General features: G+C 39.0%; 1 protein-coding gene across 1 annotated transcript; it reads left to right on the forward strand.

Annotated features, from left to right (window-relative positions):
* The first annotated feature begins 4,127 nt into the window (after positions 1-4,127).
* On the forward strand, positions 4,128-20,629 carry GFRAL (GDNF family receptor alpha like). The gene is made up of 7 exons (XM_048934776.1): positions 4,128-4,183; positions 7,308-7,442; positions 14,182-14,334; positions 15,719-16,147; positions 16,865-16,921; positions 17,575-17,902; positions 20,362-20,629. Exons 1-7 carry the CDS (start codon positions 4,162-4,164, stop codon positions 20,627-20,629), a joined length of 1,392 nt encoding a protein of 463 aa, XP_048790733.1. The 5' UTR covers positions 4,128-4,161.
* Positions 20,630-23,515: the final 2,886 nt, after the last annotated feature.

The following is a 23,515-nucleotide window of genomic DNA, read 5'->3' on the forward strand; positions in this document are numbered from 1 at the left end:
TCTTATTCTTCAGATGAGTGCCTAAAAGGTAACTACTTAAATAAAACTTGCATGATGTTCAAAGGTGCTATTCCTACTCAGGCCACTAGGAATAACAAGTATCAGCACTTCTGAAGAACTGGACATTTTAACTTTGGTAATTCCTTTCAGTCCATAATGTCTGCAAGTGCTGCTACAGAAGATCTTCGAAGACACTTAAAATAGAAAACACTGGTTATTTTGCTTGCTCTCACAATTTCTCTCTCATCTGCCATTTAACACCAATGATACAAACATTTAACAATTTCATGTGCCAAGAAAATGTTGATTTTTGAACAACTAAAATAAAGTATTTCTCTCTGGAATTTTAGAGCAGATATTTCATTGCTCTAGCAGATGAAGTACTCACTCATCTACTTTTCATTTATGGGAGAAATTCTTTGGCCTGGGGCTTCCTATCACATATTGTAGTATTTTTCCTTGGTGAATTAAGCTGATACATCCATGGAGCTTTAGTGTACTTGGGGTAAAGGCCACTGGCAATTTTTGACTCCTGCAACCCTTTGACATGCTGGAAATTGAGGATCTGGCCTTAATTTTTTCTTTTGCAAGAAAAAAAACAATTCTTTTTTCTCCTCTTTGTTTTCTTTTCTGACTTCCACTCATATCCTCAAAATATTATGACACTACTAAGAACTTATTTTATTCATAATTACAACTTCATATTCTTTAGTATGAACAGTATGAGATGTAATTTATTCACTGACAAAATTCTTTTTTTTTCTAGCCAGAGTGAAAGGCATATCTTTCCGACACAAGTGATACAATCAAAACTTATCTAAGGTTTGAAATTGTAAAGGTGGGTGCAGTGTTAACTGATTCTTGCCAGTACATCAAATATGGTTACCCAGTTAAATACTTTATTATCTTGATGAGAAAAAAAAAAAAAAAAAAAAAAAAAAAAAGTGCATCCAAAATGTGGGGTTTTCTGAAAGAAATATTTTTTGAGGCAGATATTGTTATTTCTTTATTCATTTTATTTTATTTTATACAATTTGAGAACTACTTAGATATCTTTTTCTGAATTTTTCTTTGAAGATAAACCCTACAGTGATAATTGAACGTACTGAAGAGGATCCATGAAACGTGGAAAAAGAGTTTGTAAAACTGGGAAGAATATAGGAATGTTGTCAGGGCCTGTGGGGATGCAACAAGGAAGGAAGACTAAGGTCCTCTTGGAAGTATTCCTTGCAAAGGAGGTAAAGAACAGCAAAAAGGGTTTTTTTAAGTATGTCAACAATAAAAGGAAGATTAGGGAAAATGTGATTTCCCCTAATAAATGAGTTGGGTGCCTTGGTAACAGGAGACATTGAAATAGCAGAGATTCTGAATGCCACTTCTGCTTCAGTCTCTAATAATAAGACTAGCACTCAGGAATCCCAGACCCTGGAGGTAAGAGAAAAAGTTAAAGGTAGCCTTTCCTGTGGTTGAGGAGGATCTGGTCAGAGAGTATCTATCCAAAATCAACACAAACAAATCCATGGGCTTCCATGGGATGTACCCACATGTGCTGAGAGAACTGGCAGAGGTGACTGCTGAACTGCTGTCTCACTTTTGAAAGGTCTTGGCAAATGCGAGAGGTGCCTGTAGACTGAAGGATAATCAATGTCACTCCAGTCTTAAAAAGGGAAAGAAGGTGGATCTGGGAAACTAGGCCAGTGAGCCTTACCTACATCCCTGGAAAGGTAATGGAACAACTTGTCCTGCATGCCATCTCCAAGCAATCGAGAGAAGAAGATTATCAGGAGTAGTCAACATAGATTCACCAAGGGGAAGTCATGCTTGACCAACCTGATAGCCTTTTAAGATGTCATCACTGGCTGGATAGGAGAAGAGCAGTGGATGCTGTGTACCCTGACTTCAACAAAGAATTTGACACTGTCTCGCACAACGTCTTTGTTATGAGACTTAGAAAATGTGGGATAGATGAGTGGATAGTGAGGTGGATTGAGAACTGTCTGAGCGATAGAGCTCAGAGAGTAGTGATCAGCAGAGCAGAGTCTGTTTGGAGGCATGTAACTAGCAGTGATTCCCAGGTGTCAGTGCTTGGTCCAGTCTTGTTCAACATCATCATCAGTGACCTGGATGAAGAGATAGAACCCACCCTCAGCAAGTTTGCTGATGTTACAAAGCTGGGAAGATTGGCAGACACACCTGAGGTTTAATAAAAGCAAATGTAGAGTCTTGCACCTGGGGAGTAATAACTGCATGCATCAGTACATATTAGGGGATAACCTACTGGAAATGTGCTCTGTAGAGAAAGACCTGGGGGGCCTGATGGACAACAGGTTGGCCATAAGTCAGCAGTGTACCCTTGTGGCCAAGAAGGCCAATAGTACCTTGGAATGCATTAGAAATAGTGTGGAGGTGACCCTTCCCGTCTACTCTGACCTGCTGAGGCCACATTTATACTATTGCAACCAGTTCTGAGCTCACCAGTTCAAAAAAGACAGGATTTCCTAGAAGAAGTCCAGCAGAGGACCACAAAGATGAGAGCCTGGATCATCTCCCATATGTGAAAAGCCCGAGTAACCCAGGTTCATTCAGCCTGGGAAGAAGACTGGGAGGAGATCTGATTAATGTTTATTAATATCTGAAGGGAAGTCGGAGACAAATGGATGAGGCCAGGTTCTCCTTGATGGTGTGTAGCATTAGGACAAGGAGTAATGGCCTAAAATTTTGAACATAGGAATAGGTTGCTCAAAAAGGTTGCAGGTTCTTCTTCTGTGTAGATATTCAAGGCTTGTCTGTAGGGAACCTGCTTCAGCAGGGGGGTTGGACTAAGCGATCTCTTGAGGTCCCTTCCAACCCCTGCAATTCTGTGATTTTGTGATACCTGTGTCAGGTGATATTACTTGTGAGTGTGAATGCAAAAATTTTATCTGAGATCATGGGAATTTTTGACATGTTTACAGGCGAGAAGGCTGTGGCATGGTCCTCCAATTCAAGAAGTTCTTCAAGCAGCAAATGGTTATCATTTGAGTATTCCAGGAAGGACCACCCTAAACTGGCTGTAGTCTTACACCTGTCCACAGTATCTAGTATACTAGGAGGACATGGCTGGGTGGGCCTTCCATCTGAACCCTTACAGCATTATCAATCTTGTGGTCTGTACTATCTACTCATACTTCTGTTTGATTTGGGTTTTTAGGTTCATGACTTCACTCATATGTTTTGTTGCTGAACTGTCAAGTTGCCTGAGAGTTGTTCAGGAATTGAAGAAAATTACCCATTTATGTAAACATGTTTCTCTTAGCTTATTCCTTGCAGAAGTGTATTTAAACTGGAAAAGTGAAACCATGCTTTAGCTCTCATTTATCTACAGAGGCAAACTTATCTGACTTATCACCTATTATAAAATTCATAGTTGGTTTATCTTTTAAGTAGTCAAGTCAGTTTCTGACATTTGTATTGCAAAGGGTTGTGTTCTTTTAAATATGTATCTTAGCAAAATTCCTAGTCTGTATATACTTACTGTTTGTTCCTCTGATCTGCTGTCCAATGTGGTCCACAGTAACTCTTTCCCTTTAGTAGACCATGATTCAGTCCCACATCTGAGATGAAAATAACCAAAATCACTTCTGAAGTGCACTGAAAAGTGCTTACAGAAGATGGTCAAATGCGGCAACAGTTAAACAAAACTGAATGTTTGAAAAGGCATTTCAGAAGAGATTATAGGAAACAGCGAAAGCCGTGCTCTGTTTGTTCCTCCTGAAATCAAGTACTAGCCGAACACAGGAGAAATGCCAAATTGCATGATAAACGCCTAAGAACTACCTCTCACCTACAGGCAGTCCAGCTCAACCGCTACTGCGAGGAGACAAATGAGAAGGGTGTAACAAATGCAGCAAGGGAAGCTCTGGGCGTAGGGAGAGGCTTGGGCTGCTCCCGCCCGAAGGAGGTGGGAAGAAGAAGGCACGAAGTCTGCCCGGGTGGGCTCTCAACTCTGCCTCCCCCGCCGCTGCCGCGGCCCCGGCCCCGCTCCCCCGCGTCCCGCCCTGCGCCTTCCTCGGGGGCCGGGCCGGGCCGGACGGGCGCTGTCCCCGCGCCGGGTGCTGAAGGGGAGACGCCGCACGGCACCTGCCGCTGCTCGGCGCGGAGCTGCACCGCCGACGGCCGGCCATGGCCGCGCTGCTCTGCTTCGGTAAGTGCGCGGGCGGCGGGGGGATGCGGCGCCGCCAGGAGGCCCCTTCCACTGGCGAGACGCTAGTGTGAGCGTACACCTGGAGAGGGCTCGTACCGGTGTGTGTTATATAGGCCTTGAGGCTTGGACTTCTTCAGCCTGGTCCGCTAACGAGTCAGAGGTAAAGGCAGAGAAGCACCGCCAGCACTGATAAGAAGTTGAGCTGGTGAGGAGATCTGCAAACGGGATGTTTTTTGTAAATAAACAGGCACTTGTTTGCTAGTGGGATAGCGTTCAGTGCTGGCAGTGCTATGTGGGTAATTATTGACATTTCCCCGTGAGGGTGAATGGATAAAAATAGGAAAATCAACAAAGCTGTTAGAAAAAGAATTGGTAGAAAGGAGTATGAGACAAGTTTTCTTTTTATTTTTTCTGCCCTCTTTTTCCCACTCGGTACATTCTGTATATATGCTGCTCCTCTACTCTAAACTTTACTCTAAACTTCTAGTCCACTGTTAAAAACATTCTATAGGGAGTTCTGCCTGGGATTTTATTAGAATAAAGCTGTCCTTTTTCACATTTGCAACTCCTGATAACAACTACTGTTTGTTTTTCTCCTTTGGAGCTTGCTATCTATCTATTCTTGCTGCTGGTTAAGAAGACCCAGCTCGAGAAATCTTAGCTTCCTGTTCATTATTATCTAGCAGATAATCATTCTTCAGTCTTGAAAGAAAGACTGTAATTCCCCTGTGCCTAATCTAAACAATGAAGGTGCTACAATGTCCATATTCCCCCTTCCTTTTTAGACATCAAGTTCTTAAAACAAAAAACAAACAAACAAAAAAAATCGAAGCAAAACAAACAAATAAAAACAAAAAACAACCACATCTTTACACTTGTACAAAAAGAGATTACTGTAGAAGTCTAAATTTAAGTGCCTTTGTGTCAAACTATATCACTCTAAAAGTTTTAGCTCAAAATATTTTTTAGATGCCCTGAACTTTCCTAATAGCAAACCAGTTTTGAGTACTCCAAACACTAAATAAATAAAGAGAGTGATTAAAGTAATGGCTATCAGTTCATGCAATTGTGCTTAAACTGAAGTGTATTGGAGTCTGAAATCAGACCAGTCTGCTTTGTGTCGACTTGACACTGCATGCCCTCTGTGTGCTGCTGAAGATATAAAAGATCGCAGTGTATCATTATATCTGGAGAAGTCCTTTTTTTAGGACTGAATTAGCCTCACTCACAAATTAGGCTACAGATTATTTTACAAAAACATCTCTTCCATTTTGCACAGTTTCCAGTTGGGTTCAAAATACATGCACTCTGAAATAATCCTAACAAAGTTGCTAATGAGCTTTTTAATTAATCCCCAGTTTAACTATTCATTTTTAGCTACAGGTACTGAAATGCTTTCTTAACAGGAATACTCTTTAATAGAGTCTTTTGTGCTGCAGATCCTAGCTGAAGATGTATATTTCCCATTGTATCAGTACCTAAAGCATATTTAGATGATCACCCAGCAAAGCGTCCTTTCTTAAAAAGTTCCTGGGTACATAATTTTTCATTGCCTTATATATGCAAGTCATTTTCACCTGTCCAGCATTATACCATATAGCTGCATTTTCTGTCATCTAAATAAACAGTGAGTAACTTCACATTTAGAAATAATCATTTATGAACAACCCCAAGAATTGCCTTTTGTGATAATGAGCCAAAACTTATTCCTTTGGGTGAGCCAGTTTGACATTTTTCAGTGTTGACTGCAGAAGTTGCTTCTATCAGTCTTCTAGGCTGATTAAGAGAAGCAGCCTGCATGACTGTTCCAGGCTTAAAATGATTGATCTCACAACCAGCTCAGCATAGATCTGAGAAATGGGAGGATTATGGACAAGTGGGAAAGGATAAGCACCAACTTCACTGTCTTATGATGAGCACATGTGGCCTCTTCTGTGTCTCTGCAGCACACTAAATGCTATTGCACCTGTTAGATATAAAGTATTAAATGTTACAGCATCCTTATCAGTGTGTCTCCACGAAGTGATCCCTATCATTATATCAAGCTAAACATCATTTACAGAAGGGATAGCATCACTTCTAAGTAGTAGGAGCTCTTTGAGATTATTAAGAGCTATATTTGTTTTTTTGTTTCTCAAATGCATCATTTGAAACACTTAATTTATCTGAATAATGGCCTGACAAACACAAAGAGAATAGTTCATCTCTCCTACAGTTCATATTTAAGGATTTGAAGAGAGATGGAAACTCCTCAAATTCCACATGAATTTGCCTGAATGTCATAAAAAATGGTGCTGCCCAATAACCAAAGCAAAATCCCAGAAAATGTTCAGCAGCAAGTTTGATAAAACCTTAAATAAGTGTCTGAAACTTAATTTTACATCAAATATACATGGTTACAAATTAGAGGTTGTGTTACCATGGAAATGTTGATGAAAGAACTAACCCCCATCTGGTTTGTCTTCTCAGAGCAAAGCAATCTTATTTTCTACAGATAAGCCAGAGATGGTGCTGATTTAAAATTCTTTACCTTGAAAACTTTCTATCAGTCTTTCATAAGTTTTCAAACTTTCTAATGCAATGAACACTGCCTTTAGGTTCAGTGCACTCAGGGAAATAGATAAAAAATGTGGGGATTGCTTTCATGATGATGATTTGCAAAATAAAATCAAAGAGATTGAATAAAAGTCTATTATCTAACACTTGTAGAGCTGTCAGATCTCTTTTGTATCTTCTATTCATAGGAATTCCTATGTACCCTGCAGTTTCATTAAACTGCAATCAAATAAAGTGATACATTCTCTGAATGTCATAATCTTCCTTTCTGCACTTTATTGTGGCTCTCAGAACTCCAGTCATTTCTATATATCTGTACACAGATGTCATACATAGCTATAGCTAATGTCATAATACTGGGATAAAAGCAATTTGAAAGAAGCCACACTGCAAGTTTGAAAATTTTGGAGTTTTCAGCTGTAAAACTGAGGAAAACCTTTGTTCTAATAAAAAGTAAATTACTAGATCACTTTATAGATAAAATACAGTAAATTGTATTGTTATAATCTAAGTGCTAATGAGAAAAGACAATACTTGTGTTAAATAGTCATTATATTCTGTTTTACAGTGCTGCTCATGTACTTCACAAGTGTATCTACTGCCCAGACTACTGATTGCCCGCACTTCAGTAAACAATGTATGAATGTTGCAAATGGGTGTGAGAGCATCTGGACTATTGTTGAGGATGTCTGCAATATTTCAGGTAATTCTTTATGTTATATACTTTGTCATTTTTGAATGACTGAGTTGTTAGTGAGCCATAATATTGCTGTGGTAAAAGACTGAAATCAGTGAGATTCCAAAGAGCAAATGGCATCAGCAGACAGTTGATGTCTGAAATCCTTGACGGTAGCCGATACTATCTATTGCTACTAACAGTGATGATGTCCCTTACATAAGATGGTAAATGTAATTTCCAAAATATAAGCAATGTCAGAGTCCGAGCCAACTCAGCAAATCTGAATTCAGAGGAAATTATTCTCCTGTAGGATTATGATAAACATTTTCCAGCATGTAACTAGAATAAGATTTCAGCCTTTTTCTCTGTAATTCAAAGTTGATTTCATACCATAGCCAAAACAATGGAGTAGTCTGCTAATTTTTAATACTGTATTATAGTAAGAAGCAAATTAAATAAAGCATTCCTCAAAGAAAGTTGTTATGTAGGAAGGTATATTGTCTTTTTTCAGTGAATAGTACCCATATGTCTGAGTGATTCACTTCCAGGGAGTGATGGTATACTAAATTGCAGGTTATGGATATGACTAATCCTCCTTGAATTGTTGAACAGATTCTTACATAAAAGAAACCAAAAATCAGTCTCTCTCTCTTTACTGCAATTCCAGTGTTTGGTGCATCATTTCCATCACTTCCTAGTGAAATATAATTATGTTGTAAGTGGGAGAAAACCAGGTATATGTCTGATCTAAAACTCATCTTAATCTCAGTTGTAGAAGATGTTGCTTTCTCCATAGACCTATTATCTTCTTGAACAAACCATGTAGAAGTACTTAGGTATCAGTCACCACCTCTCCCTTTTTCGTAATCTAAATTTTTATGTAAAGGTTTAAAGAGCTCATCATTAACTATTAAGTATTCACTTACGAGATGATGTGAATACAGAAGGGAGAAAAACAGTGGCAAAACAGCATGGCAGTGTCATTAAGATGACCTAGTAATGTTTCTTCTGTGTGCTGATAAACGTCAAGAGCCTTGATTCACCAAAAACTACGTCTGTACACAAAAATAAAATGGTGCAGGGGCTGTTTTCTGGCCCTGAATTCAAGCGTTATGGGACAGCACTCTGAATTCAAGTGTTATGGGACAGCATGGACCCATACAGCTAAATTTAGTGCTGACTGTAAAAAAAATCCCTCTCAGGAGTGATTCTAGATCATAGAATCATAGAACCACCAAGGTTAGAAAAGACCTCCAAGATTATCTAGCCCAATCATTCCCTTATCACCAATATTTCCTGACTAAACCACATCCCTTAGTTTCATGGATTCATAGAATGAACCGGAGAATCATAGAATGGCCTGGGTTGAAATGGACCATAATGATCATCTGGTTTCAACCTCCTACTGTGTGCAGGGTCGCCAACCACCAGACCAGGCCGCCCAGAGCCACATCCAGCCTGGTTTTGAAAGCCTCCAGGGATGGGGCATCCACAGCCTCCTTGGGCAACCTGTTCCACTGTGTCACCACTCTCTGCGTCAAAAACTTCCTCCTAAATGAGCACCTCCAGGGATAGTGACATAGCCACTGCTTGGGCAGCCCATTCCAGTGAGAAGAAATTTTTCTTAACATCCAACCTGAATCTCCCCTGGCACAACTTGAAGCCATTCCGTCTCATCCTATCTCTGTTTATGTGGGAGAAGAGGCTGACCCCCACCTTGCCGCAGCGTCCTTTCGGATATTTGTAAAGAGCTATAAGGTCTCCCCTGTGCTAGTTCTCTCAGCTGCTCCCTGTAAGACTTATGTTCAAGACCTCACAGCTTTGTTGCCTTTATGCTATGTTGTCCATACTATCCTCACCACGTAGCTGACTCAATCCATTACAGGTACGATACTAAAATGCAGCAGTCTAGGCACAGACACTTGCCATTAGCCTAGCCTGTGCCTTGGTCTTATTCATAAATTCAGCCAAAAGGATTTAGATATTTAACTGCCATTTCTAGTAACTTAATTCTATAAGGTAGGTTCTCGATTTCTGGGAATTACCAAAGTATTTGAATCACCATGGGAATGCTCCTTCTCCTTGTATGGACACATCCTGAACAAAATCAGCCATCTCCTGATGCCATGATCCGTTAAGAGCTTCAAATGAAGCAGAGTTCATGAAATGAATGTCCCTCTGTTTGTTGCAACTTCAGAGGCCAGCCTCATGTTTGGTCTGTGTGGCACACCAGGCAGAAGAAGACACTGACTTCACACCTGCAGTGTGAGCTACTTGAATGCTCCTGCTGTCTGATTTGTTGCAGAGATTTGCACTCAGGTGTCCCATGTCACAGGCAATATTTAAAATAATTAGGGCAGGAAGTCATCTGTGAGTTCCTTCTTAGTGTGTCCTGTTCCAGATACAAATCTGCTTCGTACAGAATGGCCAAGTACTTTTAAGAACAGAGAGAGTAAATGAAAAATACATGATATCCTAATGGCTACAAGAGTCCCCAGAGGAACTGGGTTTCAGCTTGTGCTCTGTTGAGTTTTTAAATATTTTATGAGTTTCAAAAATTGGTATTTGAAGAAAAGTATTGGAATATGCTGTACTTTCAGGATCAAGACAGTGAGCTAAAGATGAACTGTCTAGACCCAAACTTCTTCCTCAAATTAGAAGATGAATTTGCATCTTTCACGTCATTCACAAAGGCATTAGCACCAAGGCTACTTGACATAAAGGTCAGGATTTGCGCTGTAGCTTTCACCACAGCCAGGTGAGGTGAACCAGCATGATCAGTTCTCTGGAATCCCCCTTAGATTTGTTGCATGTTCCCATGTTATACTATTTCCCTCACTTATTCTCCTGTGTATTTATTCACTGATATTAATGGCATATAACTGTGCCAGAGAACCCTTCTAAAATTAAACTCTTCCCATGATTGCTTGTTTGGTTTTGCATTTGTAGATTTCCTTATGATAATAGCTTTTGGCAAGAACTCTTTGGTGTTGCAGAACACTCAAATTATGTCTAGGACAAATTATTCTAAATGTGTATAGTATGTGCCATGACCTCAGAGGGTATGAACCCAAAGTCAGACACTGATGGTACCTCAAAGAGAGCCCACTGCAACAGCAACAGAAAAACTTAAACAACAGCATTACTGCTGAGAACATTATACTACCTGTTAAGAGAACTCCACCTGTGCAAGAGAAAAAACTTAAAGGGTGAGCTGTGTGAATGGAAAGAGTCCCTTCAGTGTTGAGCACAAAGATGTCAGTTGGAGACAATAGGCAACGGGGTAAATATTGCTTTTTCTTTATGAAAACCTAACTACAAATGATAATCATGCTCCTGTTCTGTGTTACAAGTTCAGCAGTTCAGTCACTCAGGAGACAACCTCCAAGTTAAATACATGCATTATCATGACCTTCATTTATTACTCTCCAGAGCAGGACTGGGGACACTCAGCCTAAGTGACTCCTTTCTCAGTCACACTGCCCATCACTGCTTCTCTACTACAAAAACTTTTTCAGAATCTCAACTTATAGTCTTCTGAGACAAACCCTTCTTCTAATTTCTTTTCCATGCCCTGATATTGTGAAAAAAAAAAGGGGGATCAAAATGTCCATGAGATGGAAAAGATTAAAATATTCGCTTTTCATTCTGAAAATTTTGAATCCAAAATTTTTGCTTTGAAAATATCAAAAATGTTTCACCATTGCAGAATGAAGATTTTTAAGGTTTGGTTTTGTTGTGTTTTTTTTTTTTTTTTCCTTCTTTTTATTTCACTGAGCATACTTTTTTACTGAGTTTACTTAGAATAACAGAATCACTGAGACTGGAAAGGTTCTCTGCAGATCTAGAGCAAGACCCTTGGTCAAGTAGTGTTGATTATAAGTTGTCTTCCAGGAGTGTGTCCAGTTGGATTTTTAATATCTCCAAATATGGACCTCTGCAATCTTCCTGGGCAACCTCTTCTTCTGTTTCACCACCCCCATAGTAAAAAAAAGTTTTTTCCTGATCTTTAAGTGGAATTTCTTGCATTTCTGTTTGTGCCTTTTGTTCTGTCACTGGATTGGGCCTGACTGATTCATCTTCCTCTCATCAGGTATTTATATGCATGAATATGTGTGTAATCAGTATGCCCCTGAGCTTTATGTCCTCCCAGCTAAACAATCCCATCTCTCTCAGACTCTCTTGGTTAGGCTCCAATCCCTTCATCATTCGTGGAACTTTGCAGGACACACTTGAGTATGCCCATGTTCCTCCTATATTCAGGAATCCAGTATGGGGGACACAGTACTTGAGATGTGCTTCACCAGTGCTAGAGGGGAAAAACCCCATGCTTTCCTTCTGATGCAATTACCACTGAGATGACTGAAGAGCTGACTGTGCAAGTAGAAAGATTATCACCCTGGAACTGTAAGCTTCTTTTCTGTCACACTTCTATCTGTGCTCACATGTACATAAATTACATACATATAAATCAATCAGATAATGAAGAATGATTGCCAAGCATTAGGTCAGAAATTTTTTTTTTTTGTAAATGCCTTGGTAGCATTTGTATAAGCTGAAATTTATTACCTAGAACTAATGAATGATAAAGCGAAATAATTGAAAACCAGCAATAAAATATTTTCTGCTGTTCATCACAGCTGAATCAACAGAGAGTACAAACAGACCAGCGCTGATAATAGGTTCTTTCTACACAGCTTTCAAGAGGCCAGGCAAGGGGTAAATCTGATATGCTTCCTGATTCTGTTGATGCTCTTTGTAAGTTCATAACCCCATAACCTACATCCTACCCACTGCTGCTCTAATTCAGCAGTGTGTTTGTAGGACACAGTGATGGAAGTGTGGCTGGTGCCATCAACTTGAATGAGCCAAGTGAGGCTGGGAAGCCTGCATGAAATATACTGGGATTTGAGTTTCTTTTTTTCTTATCTCTTCCCAACTCCATCCTGGAAGTATCTGTAAGCCCATCAGGAAAACAGTCAAAATTTTGTAAATTAACCACTTCTTACACAAGCTGATCTTTGCTGTTGTTTATCTACAACTGAATTTTGTCCTCCTGAAGTTGTATCCTGAAATTCTTTTATTTTCCCTTTCTCAGTTCACAAAGTAGAATATCCTCCCACCTGCCTCAGTGGATCTCCATAGTCCCCATGTCACCATGTACTTTCCTCCCTGTCTTTACTGTCAGAAAGTGACCTTCATAGCTCCCATTAGACTTCCTGAGTTCCTTGGCTACTAAGAAGAGAAAGAAATATGAGAGCTAAAGGCCATGTCTTTCTCTACATCATAAAATCATAGAATCATAGAATCATAGAATCATAGAATCACAGAATCATACTCAGAGACTGGTTTGAGTTGGAAGGGACCTTAAAGCCTATCCATTTCCAACCACCTGCCATGCACAGAGTTGCTACTCACTATATCAGGCTGCCCAAGGCCCATCCAACCTGGCCTTGAAAGACTCCAGGGATGGGGGTTACACTGCTGCTGAAAGTGCAGAAGGCAAGTTGAGATGGGATGGAGATATCGAGGTAAGCCAAGGCACCATGACTTTACTGAGACAAGAGATGAAGTGGAAGCAGAGGATGGGAGCTGTAATCTGCGATAGAATACAACATACCCCTGGAGCAGTGCACATCTTCGTGGATCCCCAAACCCTCCATAGTCAGTGATGGAAACGGAGAAAGTACAGTGCAGGCACCATTTGAAAAAGGATTCAGGATTGGTAAAATGGGTGTGTACACTATTGTGCAGTTAATTCTCATTCCTTCAGGCACTCCTTCCTCTTGCAGGCCTTCATCTCAGCTGCTTTCCGCTGCCATTCATGTCAGCAACCTGTAAATGACATTAAAACTGTAATCACATTATAGTTGTCAGCAGCAGTGGTGACAGAAGGCACCGCTCGCCTGAAAAGCAGCAAGGCAGCAAGGCAGGCACCACTGCTAACAGGGCACAGACAGGAGCCGTAGGCAGTTTGTAGGTTAAAACAGATCTTCATGCTGCCCCATGACCAGTCTGAATCTTGTGAGCCCCATATATGTATGCCTTACCCTAATACGGCGAGATAACTCATGCAGCAAAGAGAGGGGAATGTGCTGGTCTAGGGAGCTGCGTGCCTACTTTCACAAGGCAGAACATGGCTTTCACATTATAAAGCTTTTTAAAAATGGTAATAAATTGTTTCCTGTATAACTTTCTTAACCAACTTGAAACTTTCTCAAGCAAAAATGGACGCACTCGTAAAACCATTTAGACCATAAAGCAGAGGGCTAACTGATTTATTTTGTCTCATGCTGCTGAGTGGCCTCTGATCGCAGCTACGTTCCTCCTCTACTCCCCTCCCCTGCAGGTATTTCCACCACCAACCTCCAGCACAGTGATGTGTGCTGGCTTACCTCACTGTGAACATGGTCCCTTAAATGAACTCTTTAAGCCAAAAGTGCACTAATTCTGTTCAATTCCTGTCAAAAGTAATCATTTTAACATTTCATGTACCTTGGAAGAGAGAGCAGAAACAGACATTCTGGCAGCAGGTCAGGCCGAATACAAGAAGGAAATATTGTGCCTACATCTTTATTACATTGTTCTAAATATTATTTAAAATTTGTAAATTATGTCAGGTTTTCAAGGAAAATGAGGTTTGAGCCATCTTCTTGTGGCAAAACATATTATTTCTGTGCTTCAATTGAATTGTTTTATGTAACCATATCCCTTAAGTGTTCATAAGCATTAACAGCATTATAATTTTAACTGTGAGTTCCAGGTAATAGATGCAAGGCAGAAGATGCTATTGGCTGTAATAGAATCATCCGGGCTCTGGCTGACAAATATCCAGATTTTAAAAACTGTGTCTGCACTACAGATGGTCCCTGCAGCATCACAGCTATACTCGGGAATCGATGCAGTGGTGACAAAGGTAGTAGTTAAACGGGAAGTTTTAGTTGTGAAGAAGTAAAATTAAAATATAACTCTGCAACCCTCATTTTAACTAGATTCAAGTTTATTTGTGCATTTCTCAAACCTTACAATTTACCCCCCTCAATTTAGTTACGTTTTGTCTTTTCTATGATATTAACATTCTAGCATGCACATGAAAGCAATGCTTTAAAATAAATAAAATTAGTAAAAGGCATGTGAGGAATTCAAATGGTCTTGCAAACCCTTCTTCCATGCAATGGGAAGCAAGAGTGAAAACACTGGGTGTGCTGAGGTCTCCTCATTGCCTTGGATCCCTGTTACTCACATCAAGCCCTTGTGAATGGGAGTGAGAGTGAGTGGCTTGCCCCATCGTGCTGTTGAGTCACTTTGCATCTTCATTGCATTTACTTGGTATGGGGGACACTGTGACTGCCTTCACAATTAGCTGTACAATAAAGCAGTTCTTAATACATAGAAAGCTTCCTCTTTAGAATTCCATTGTAAATAAGGGTCCCAGCTCCTTCTAACTTGTTTTATGCTGTTCTGAGAACTAGAAAATACGTTCTATAACTGAGAAATACTTGGTGCATGTCAGACTGGCAGCTCCTCACCCAATTTAATGATAGTAAATCTGACATGAGAGCAGTAAAATCAGCCAGAGAACAAGAGTCTGGAAAGTAAGCCCTGAGGTTGATTCCCTGGTCTGATTCATCTGATCCATCACTCCCTGCTGACATCAATGAGTGTTTATCACACACAGACTAGTAGGATATATATCTTTATTCCAGAGGAAATAACATCCTGACCTGAAGCATGAAGTGTGGGAAGCTAAAATCTGCTGTTCATGTCATTGGACCACTTGATTTTGCTTTTAGCAAAAGAATTATCTTTGTTTAATTTTTTTTTAATTTTTTTGGAGAGGGAGGGGGAAAAGGGCTCTCCTCTCCTCTCCTCTCCTCTCCTCTCCTCTCCTCTCCTCTCCTCTCCTCTCCTCTCCTCTCCTCTCCTCTCCTCTCCTCTCCTCTCCTCTCCTCTCCTCTCCTCTCCTCTCCTCTCCTCTCCTCTCCTCTCCTCTCCTCTCCTCTCCATTAAAATGATAATCCACCATATGTCCAATCTGTAGATGGCTAAAATTATTTGACATTAATCCCTTTATATTGTAATTGCAGTGAGTGGCATTTGGCAACTGAATTGCTGAACTAGACTATACATTATACAGATACCAGGAATGAAAAAGATATCTGAAACTATTATGTATATATACATACAGCAGAATTTAGTCATGTCACAATTAGGACCATTTCATCCACTTTTCTGAAATTTGTTGTGAGCTGACGTTGCAACTTCTGTTCAATGTCTGTCTTTTTTTTCTGTTTGCACAGAGAGCATGGAAAGTTCATCAAGATCAAATGCTGAGCTGAGTTTTAGGCAGCACAGAAAGCCCCAAAGCCAGAGACACCCCGATGAATCAGAGAAGGATTGCACCACTGCGAAAAGATTCTGTCAAGAGGATCTGTACTGCTCTTCAGTGTATAGGAGCTTCCAGCAAGCGTGCCAGGCAGAGGCAGCAAAATGTAGGATGGGCAGCCAGGAGTGTTTGTCAGCATGGAAAGAACTGAGGAAAACAGTGCTGGGAGAGTGCAAGTGCTCGGAGCCACTACAAAGGAGATGCCTTAGAATATGGAAGGGAATATTTAGCAACCCTTGTTTGCAGTATTCTCAAGGGAACCAAGATTCAGTAGCTAGTGAAAATGGTGATGAAGATGATGATAATGGTGATGATCATGATAAAAATCAGAACACTGACATAGGTTGGTGCTATTCCAGAACTCAGAACCCTTTCATACATGCGTGCGTCTCTGGAAAAAACAAATTCTTAAACCATTGCAGTTTACCATTGGAAACAGGATAGTTTTGAGAGGCTTATTTAAATGCAAATGAATAATCTGAAAGCCTGAGTGAAAACACTATTTTCCTTCAGTTGGTTAATTTGGTTACTCCTGACCCTCATCAGTCTCTTTTAGCACTACACTATAGCTGAAAAAAAAGAAAAAGGTTTCATTTTACATTTTTCAAAAGTTTCATTTTGCATTTTTCAAAAGTAAAAATAAGAATTCTCTGCCTGCATTGACTTCATACTGCAACAAGCCTTCTGAGTTTTAAAAAATGTGTATACAGATGAATGCGTTAAGGCCACTGGCCTTATTTATTCACAATAACCCTGATTTTATTCTGAGTTGAGCATCTCTACAAACTCTCCTTCATTTCACATGAATGTATAATTATGTATCAACAGCCATTTTGAAAATGTGCTTTCACCCCAAAGTCTATAAATACATGTCACAGTGCTGCTAAAGTTTGTTAAAAGCTGACAATTCCTGACTGATCACTGAGCTGATCTATTTTATTCTTGTTTATTTTTACCAGCACTACTTCAGCAAAACACAATGCTTTAAAGCTGAAAACTAAGCTGCAGCATGATTTATCAACACTGCTCATATATGTATATCCATATCTTTCTGTTTTAGACAATATTAGTATGGAAACAAAGCTACAATGGAGTTTATCATCTCTCTCCAAGCAAGGTATGCATTTATTTCTGGATCCTAGAAACCCATTTTATCTCTGTTCTCACATAATGTGCATTGTATCTCCAGATTAAAATGAATAGTTTTCATTCAGATTACTGAAGAGCAAGGAGTCAGTAGAACCCTGAATATTTTAGTTAAACAACTGGATAGATGAGAATCCAAAAATGATAGGTAACAGTCCTGTTTCTGTTATATTTATCGAGGCAAAACTTATCCCATAGCCCTTTTGGAGTTAGAAATAGCTATATAGTTTTGGAAGGCTTATAGCACAGCCTACAATTACCTGAACTAGATTTTAAAATGTCATAGTGGAGATGTCAGTGTTTTTAAGAATCCAGTAGTAGCTCTTGGAAGCTATGGGATACTCCAAAGAAATTTCCATCTTGCCATTTCTCACTTTCTTCTTACTCAATTATCTGGTAGGGCAACAAGTTACAAGGGGATTGCATGTGAGAGGCAAGCAGTGCAAGGGTAGAATATGAGGACAACAAAATGAGCTTAGAAGAGACAGTGTTGGAAAAGCTGGCTAAGAGTTTTGGGAAGACTAACTTGTTTTTAATGGGAATAATGCAGGCAGGTTGACTGCCAATCATCACGTGAGTAAGATTTTCTTGTAGTTTCATTTTAAAAATCATTATTCTTTTTAGCATACACAGCAAACAGATCCTGTTTGGATGTGAACATGGACTGTGTTGAAGATGAAGTATGTAACAAACAGTTGTCCCTGTACCTTAAGGTCTGTTCAGTAAATAAGAAGTGCAACATGGAAGAATGCCAAGCGGCCATGAGGTTCTTCTATCACAACATGCCTTCTGAAGTCGCCCAAATGATGACATTTTGTGACTGCGTCCAGCCTGATGAATCCTGCCACAGTGCCAAAGAACTTCTTCATGGCAAGCCCTGTGCAATTACTTCAGCTCCACTCCCATCATGTCTAAGTGTAATTCACATGTGTGAGGAAGATGAATTGTGCAGGTAACTAGAAGAATGATTACTTTTCCTAATCTTGGCCAGTTGTGTGCCTGTGAATAGTGACTTGATCAAATAATTTTTGTATTTCTCATCTATAACAAAATGATTTTCAGCACTGTATCTATTCTATATCATCTCTTGTGCTTGACATTTCAAAAAGTCATACTTTATGGATACAAACAGCAGAGAATTACCGCCTTTAATCTTTGATCTTTACATCTTAGTTATCAGTTTTAGGATACATTTTTTACACACCACCTTCCCACCAGGTGCTTTTCTCCTCTTTGACTTACTCTTGCATGATAACTATAGGCATCTAGAGACCCTCTTCACACAAACTCAAATAGAGGGGATCTTTAAATCATCGTGTGTAAGAACTGCAGTGAATATTTAAAATCAGATGTGGGCAGAGAACATTTTACTAGGCTACATATGGCACATTAATAGGTTTGATTAGGATAATTTACCCAATTACCCAGTCAAAAAAGTTAGGTTATCTATCCCTTGGCACAGACAGCAATTCATTGAAGTCTAGTCTGAAAAGAGACTACAAAGCAGCAGGTTCCATTTGGACATCTATCATAGATGTCTGCATTGAAACTGGTAATTCAATAAGTAATCCCACAAGCAAACCACAAACATTCATTTTCAGACAGGTCTTGGATCATCAGTGGCCTTTTCTTGTGCCTGTTTCATGACTCTTAACACCATTTTGGCTGGACAAACTATTCTGTATAGTATTTTCATTACCACTTTCTTCAGATAACACCTGCCAGTCTGCTCCTTTGCCCCCTAGCAGTTTACACAAATTATGCAGCAGACTGGGAGAAGTTTGGTTAAAGTAATTACCTCTTCCACCTTAGCATCTCATCCTTCAGATCCAACTGCTGTTAGACTAACTTGGCCCTTTGTAAAACTTTCATATTATTCTTTTATTCTCAAATGAACATGAAAAAAAGCTGCCCTGGAACAATACACAGACCACCAAAGTCATGAGGAGGAACAGTTTTCAGATTTTATTTTAGTTCAGAAAATATGCAACAGGATTAGCCCATACTCTCTCTTCTATTTAATGGACACCTTTTGGGGATGGCCAGTTGGCTCACATTGGTTTTCAGTGTAGTCACTGGTTCTCTTGTGGATTACACCTCAATTTCCCTTCAAAGCTGTGCATAATTTTACTCTCAGTAAACAATGCAGGAGACCAAGAGACACTTTCAGTTCAGAGCAGGCTACTCAGATTGACGTCAGTGGGAAATGCCCTTTTTTATGTCAGGAAGAACTGGGCTACGAATGTAAGTCTGTGCATGTACATGTGTACACATGCAATACCATAATGGAGACTTGCTGAATTACCCATTATTTTGGGAGCATTAATGTTTCCTGGCACTGACAATAAGTGGACATAATTAGCTAAATTAGTTTGTGAATTATAGCTAGCCATATCTGTAAATCTGAAGGTGAACAAAAATAATTCCATTAGCACAGAGGTGGCATCTGCTTTGAAACCTTTGCTGGTGTAATAAAAATATTTACAATAAGGTCCAAGAACATTTTTCTACGTGACTTGCTTGTAACAATTACACAATAGCAGTAGTAAATTAACAGCCTAATGTTATGATTAATGAAAGAATATTTTAAGATACTACAGTACACTACATAACAACATTTTACCTTTCTTGTCTGCCAAGATTTAATATAAGTGATAAACTGGTTTCCAGCCAATATCTACAGATTACTTAATTAATCTTTAGTAAGTCTTCTCTTTGGTCATACCAAAAGCACTAAATATTAATTTTATTCTACTCTAAGAGCAAATAAACTAAAATAATTTAAGTCCATAGAGTTAGAAACAATTCCTCACGTAACATCTCTTCACTGTCAATTAATTTTTAAGGGCAAGTATCTGCAATGAAATTCCTTCTCCATATCCTTGGTCATTTTGTATTTTGTTAGCGTTCTATCTGGAATTTTTGGTTAGTTGGTTGGCTTTTAGCACTGTATGCAGATTATTTTATTTCAATTAAACTCAATATTCATTTTTCTTATCATGCTGCCCAACAATCTCATCCCATAGAAAGGTGCCTCTTCCGTTTTCATGGTGGTGAGCGGTCTTATTCCTCCACCTACTGTCCCTGAGGATGTGGGACTGCTGGCATTCACAAAGATTTCTGCTGGACCCTTGGAAAGACTACACAGATGCTGGTTTGGGGTACAGCTGATTGTTTCAAAAAACTTTTTGAGTAATGGTGTAATTTCAAGTTACAATTTTGCAATTTCACTGAAACAAACAAGGTGCAATCAAATCAGAGCAGAATTTATGCCACCTACTGAATATTTTGATTTTTAAAGCTTACATGGCACTTCAAGAATACACTCTCTTTTTATGATCATCCTTAACTTTCTTTTTGTGAAATCACAGTTTCAAAACCATCACTGTACACTTCTTTTTTTTCTGCCAGGAAAAAATACAAAGCTTTTTGGGACAAATGTTGGAGACATGTGACCAAAGAGTGCTATGATGATGAAGCTTGTCTTGAAACTTTAATTAAAGATGACATGCCCTGTTCTGCAAACGCTGATTGCAAAGCAGCCTACATCGGCAACTGGGGCACAATGCTACGTGTGGAGTGCACCTGTCAGAATTCACCACCGGCAGAACAGTCGCTGTGCAAGCTCTTCCATCACATGCTTCACAGCACATCCTGCTTCAGTCAGCTACGTGAGTAACAGATGTTACTTTAAAGAATAATTAATTTAAAATCTTAAATTAAAATGCTAACTTGCAGCAAATCTTAACCATATCTCTGCTATAATACCATGGATTTCACCAAGGTTTATTATATCTGTAGGTTTTTAATCAAAATTGAAACACAGATTGCATGTGCAAGTTGTTTTATCTGGTTGTGGGCGATATTTTATACTGTCAATACATTGGCTACAAGTCTCACTACATTAATTTTCTGGTTGGAATAACAGTGAAATAACAATTTTGGGGGTGAGAAATATTATGCAGATTAGAAAAGCTTCAGAGTCTTTCTGTCACTGACTTAATGTTGTACTTTGGCACAGCATTAGAACAATCAATATCATACATATTGGTACATAGAACACAATATACATTATGTTTTTATGATTTCTTTCTTTCCTTTTCTTCTTGGAGACTAAATATTAGCCTAGCTAAACTTTAAGTTGGCTAACACACATTAAGAAACGATTTAGTAGATGTTAACCTTACAAATGATTGTTATCTTAGACACAGTTTAACTGTGTTGTGAAGCTTCATAAAAAGAATTAATGATCTGCTACCTTCAAGTGGTTACTTAACAGCAATGAGAAAGAATACAAAACTAAACTGACAGTTCTCTAGCTTTAACTTCTGAGCACAGATCCTGTTTGTGTTAGAAACTGGGACACAGAAGGTAATGCAATAAATTCTGCCTTTTTCAGGAGAGGAATTCATTTGTTTTTCTTTCTATGCAGTGGCACAGAATGATGCATGCCAGTATGTGCTAAATATAAAACTCCTTGCTAAGACCTTCTTTAGGACTCAGTCGTTAGTGCAACAAATGGCAACATGAAAGAGAATATCAGTGTTTTCATATGGGTCAGGAGAGTGCTTTTGAAGCAAATCCCCTGTTTGTTTGTCCTCACTTACTGTGCTGTGGGTTACGTCCCAGAGTGGTTCAGGAGAAGATGAACTGGACTCCCACAGCCTAAAACTGAAGCTGAATGTTCACCTAATACATCAGCTCCTGGCCATGCCACCTGTGGACCACATCTACGACCTGACTACCCTCTCCACAAATACACATAATGTGGCACTTCTATCTATTACATGAACTTGCTAATGCCTCTATATGTAATTATATATTCACATGGTAGCCTGGGAGAAGGAATTACTTCCAAAGATTTCAGAGAAAAGGAATGATTATGTCATAGTTCCATCCAAGTGACTTTTAAAAACAAATTAGCTGCATACATGCATTTCATTGAATGATTTAGCTAATTTTTGAGTTTTAGCCTTCCCCCAAAATTGCTAATGATAATAGTATAATTTTTTCCTGTCCTTCAAAATACACCTGAAAACTAAAGTAACTGCAGAAACACTGTGCTTAAGCTTAGACAATCAGGACAACCAGGCAGTTCAGCCTGAGAAAAGTTTAAAATTGCTGCACCAGCTCCTCTGACAAAGTAATACTGTAACACTGCTAGATTTGAGACTGTGCTGGCACTGAGTTTCCTGAAGAACATTATTTACTTGCTTGTTTTCTCCATGACTGTATCTAATGATCCAAACTAACTCTGTTAGTTGCTCTTTACATAGCAAGAAGAAAGATGTTTATCATATTAGAATAATCAAATAATTGCTCATCAGGTTTTGCCATTCACCGAAGCAGTCTCAGGATAAAAGTATTTTTGTGATGGGAACTTCCCTAACCTAATTGGGATTGAAGAACAGAAACTTGCTTGTTCCTGTGGTGCAATGAAGTTCCTGCTAGTCAATCAAAAACTGGCGAACCAAAGCCCTTGTCTAAGTAAAGGATTGGTACTATTGCTGCCTTCCTTAGTTCTGAGGCTCTTATCAAAACACCAAATAATAATATTTGTTTACATTATTATTTAAAAATAATAATTCAAGTTGATACATGTTTCCAATCTTCAGGTCAAATTTCAGTTAGGAAAGGTTTTCATTGGCTGAACACAGAAATACCAGGAGAAAAGCTTTCCAGAACACAACTGCATTCATCTTCATTTAATGGTAAGTTTGAGCAAATCACTTCATGATTTTAATAGAAGCACTATTGAAATTTCCGTTGTGTTACAGAGAAGAGTAAAGATTAACTCCCTTGGGTGGTTCCAGGAAGGTGAGCTTTACCTTTTCCACAGTCATTCAACATTATGTGGAAAAATCTTTCTACTTGCTTTCCTTATCTTATACAACCACAAAGTAAAGATAATAAGACTGCACCACTTACTCTGATAAGTGGTTTTGAAATAGACAGCTCACAATCACTATATTGTAACTGGGTACAATTAAGCTATTAAGCCCACCATGCCTGAGTCTCCACACAGTCATTACAAATCAGGAGAATCATAGAATCACAGAATATCCTAAGTTGGAAAGCATTCATAAGGATCATCACGTCCAATTCATAGAATCAATCAATAGTCGTCATAATACGTAAAATAAATGATTAGCTTTGATGCCACACCTGCTTCCTTCCTAACTTTCTTGACTTTTTGTGCCATACTAGTTACAGTGAAATTAGGAAGATGCAGTAGTTGATCTGAGAAGGGTGCTGCATTACACTCCATCAGCTATTATCTTCTCATGCAACAGCAAAGCCTGCAATTGTGGATCATGATATCTCACGGATTGAAAAGCAGCATCTGCTTTTCTTTCTATGCATTTACAGTAAGCAATTAAGTGACATAAAAGATACTGATTTAATAAATTTTCTCATAGCTGAAATAATATTAATTTTATATTTCTTTTTGAAGGACCCCACTACAGAGTAAGAATACTAAAAAGCTCAATGCACAAATACTGTCTCTAATGAGAAACATTTGCTCTACCTTGCATAGGGTAGATTGCAGTACTCCATGTATTAC

Source organism: Lagopus muta, chromosome 2 (assembly GCF_023343835.1).
Source record: "Lagopus muta isolate bLagMut1 chromosome 2, bLagMut1 primary, whole genome shotgun sequence".
NCBI lineage: Eukaryota > Metazoa > Chordata > Aves > Galliformes > Phasianidae > Lagopus > Lagopus muta.

What these genes read in the sequence shown, in the direction of transcription:
- GFRAL (XM_048934776.1), top strand. Translation starts at nt 4,162, where the DNA reads ATGGCCGCGCTGCTCTGCTTCG. An exon ending in GGCCGCGCTGCTCTGCTTCG is followed by an intron (nt 4,184 to 7,307) that starts GTAAGTGCGCGG and finishes TCTGTTTTACAG; the next exon opens with TGCTGCTCATGTACTTCACA. An exon ending in GGATGTCTGCAATATTTCAG is followed by an intron (nt 7,443 to 14,181) that starts GTAATTCTTTAT and finishes TGTGAGTTCCAG; the next exon opens with GTAATAGATGCAAGGCAGAA.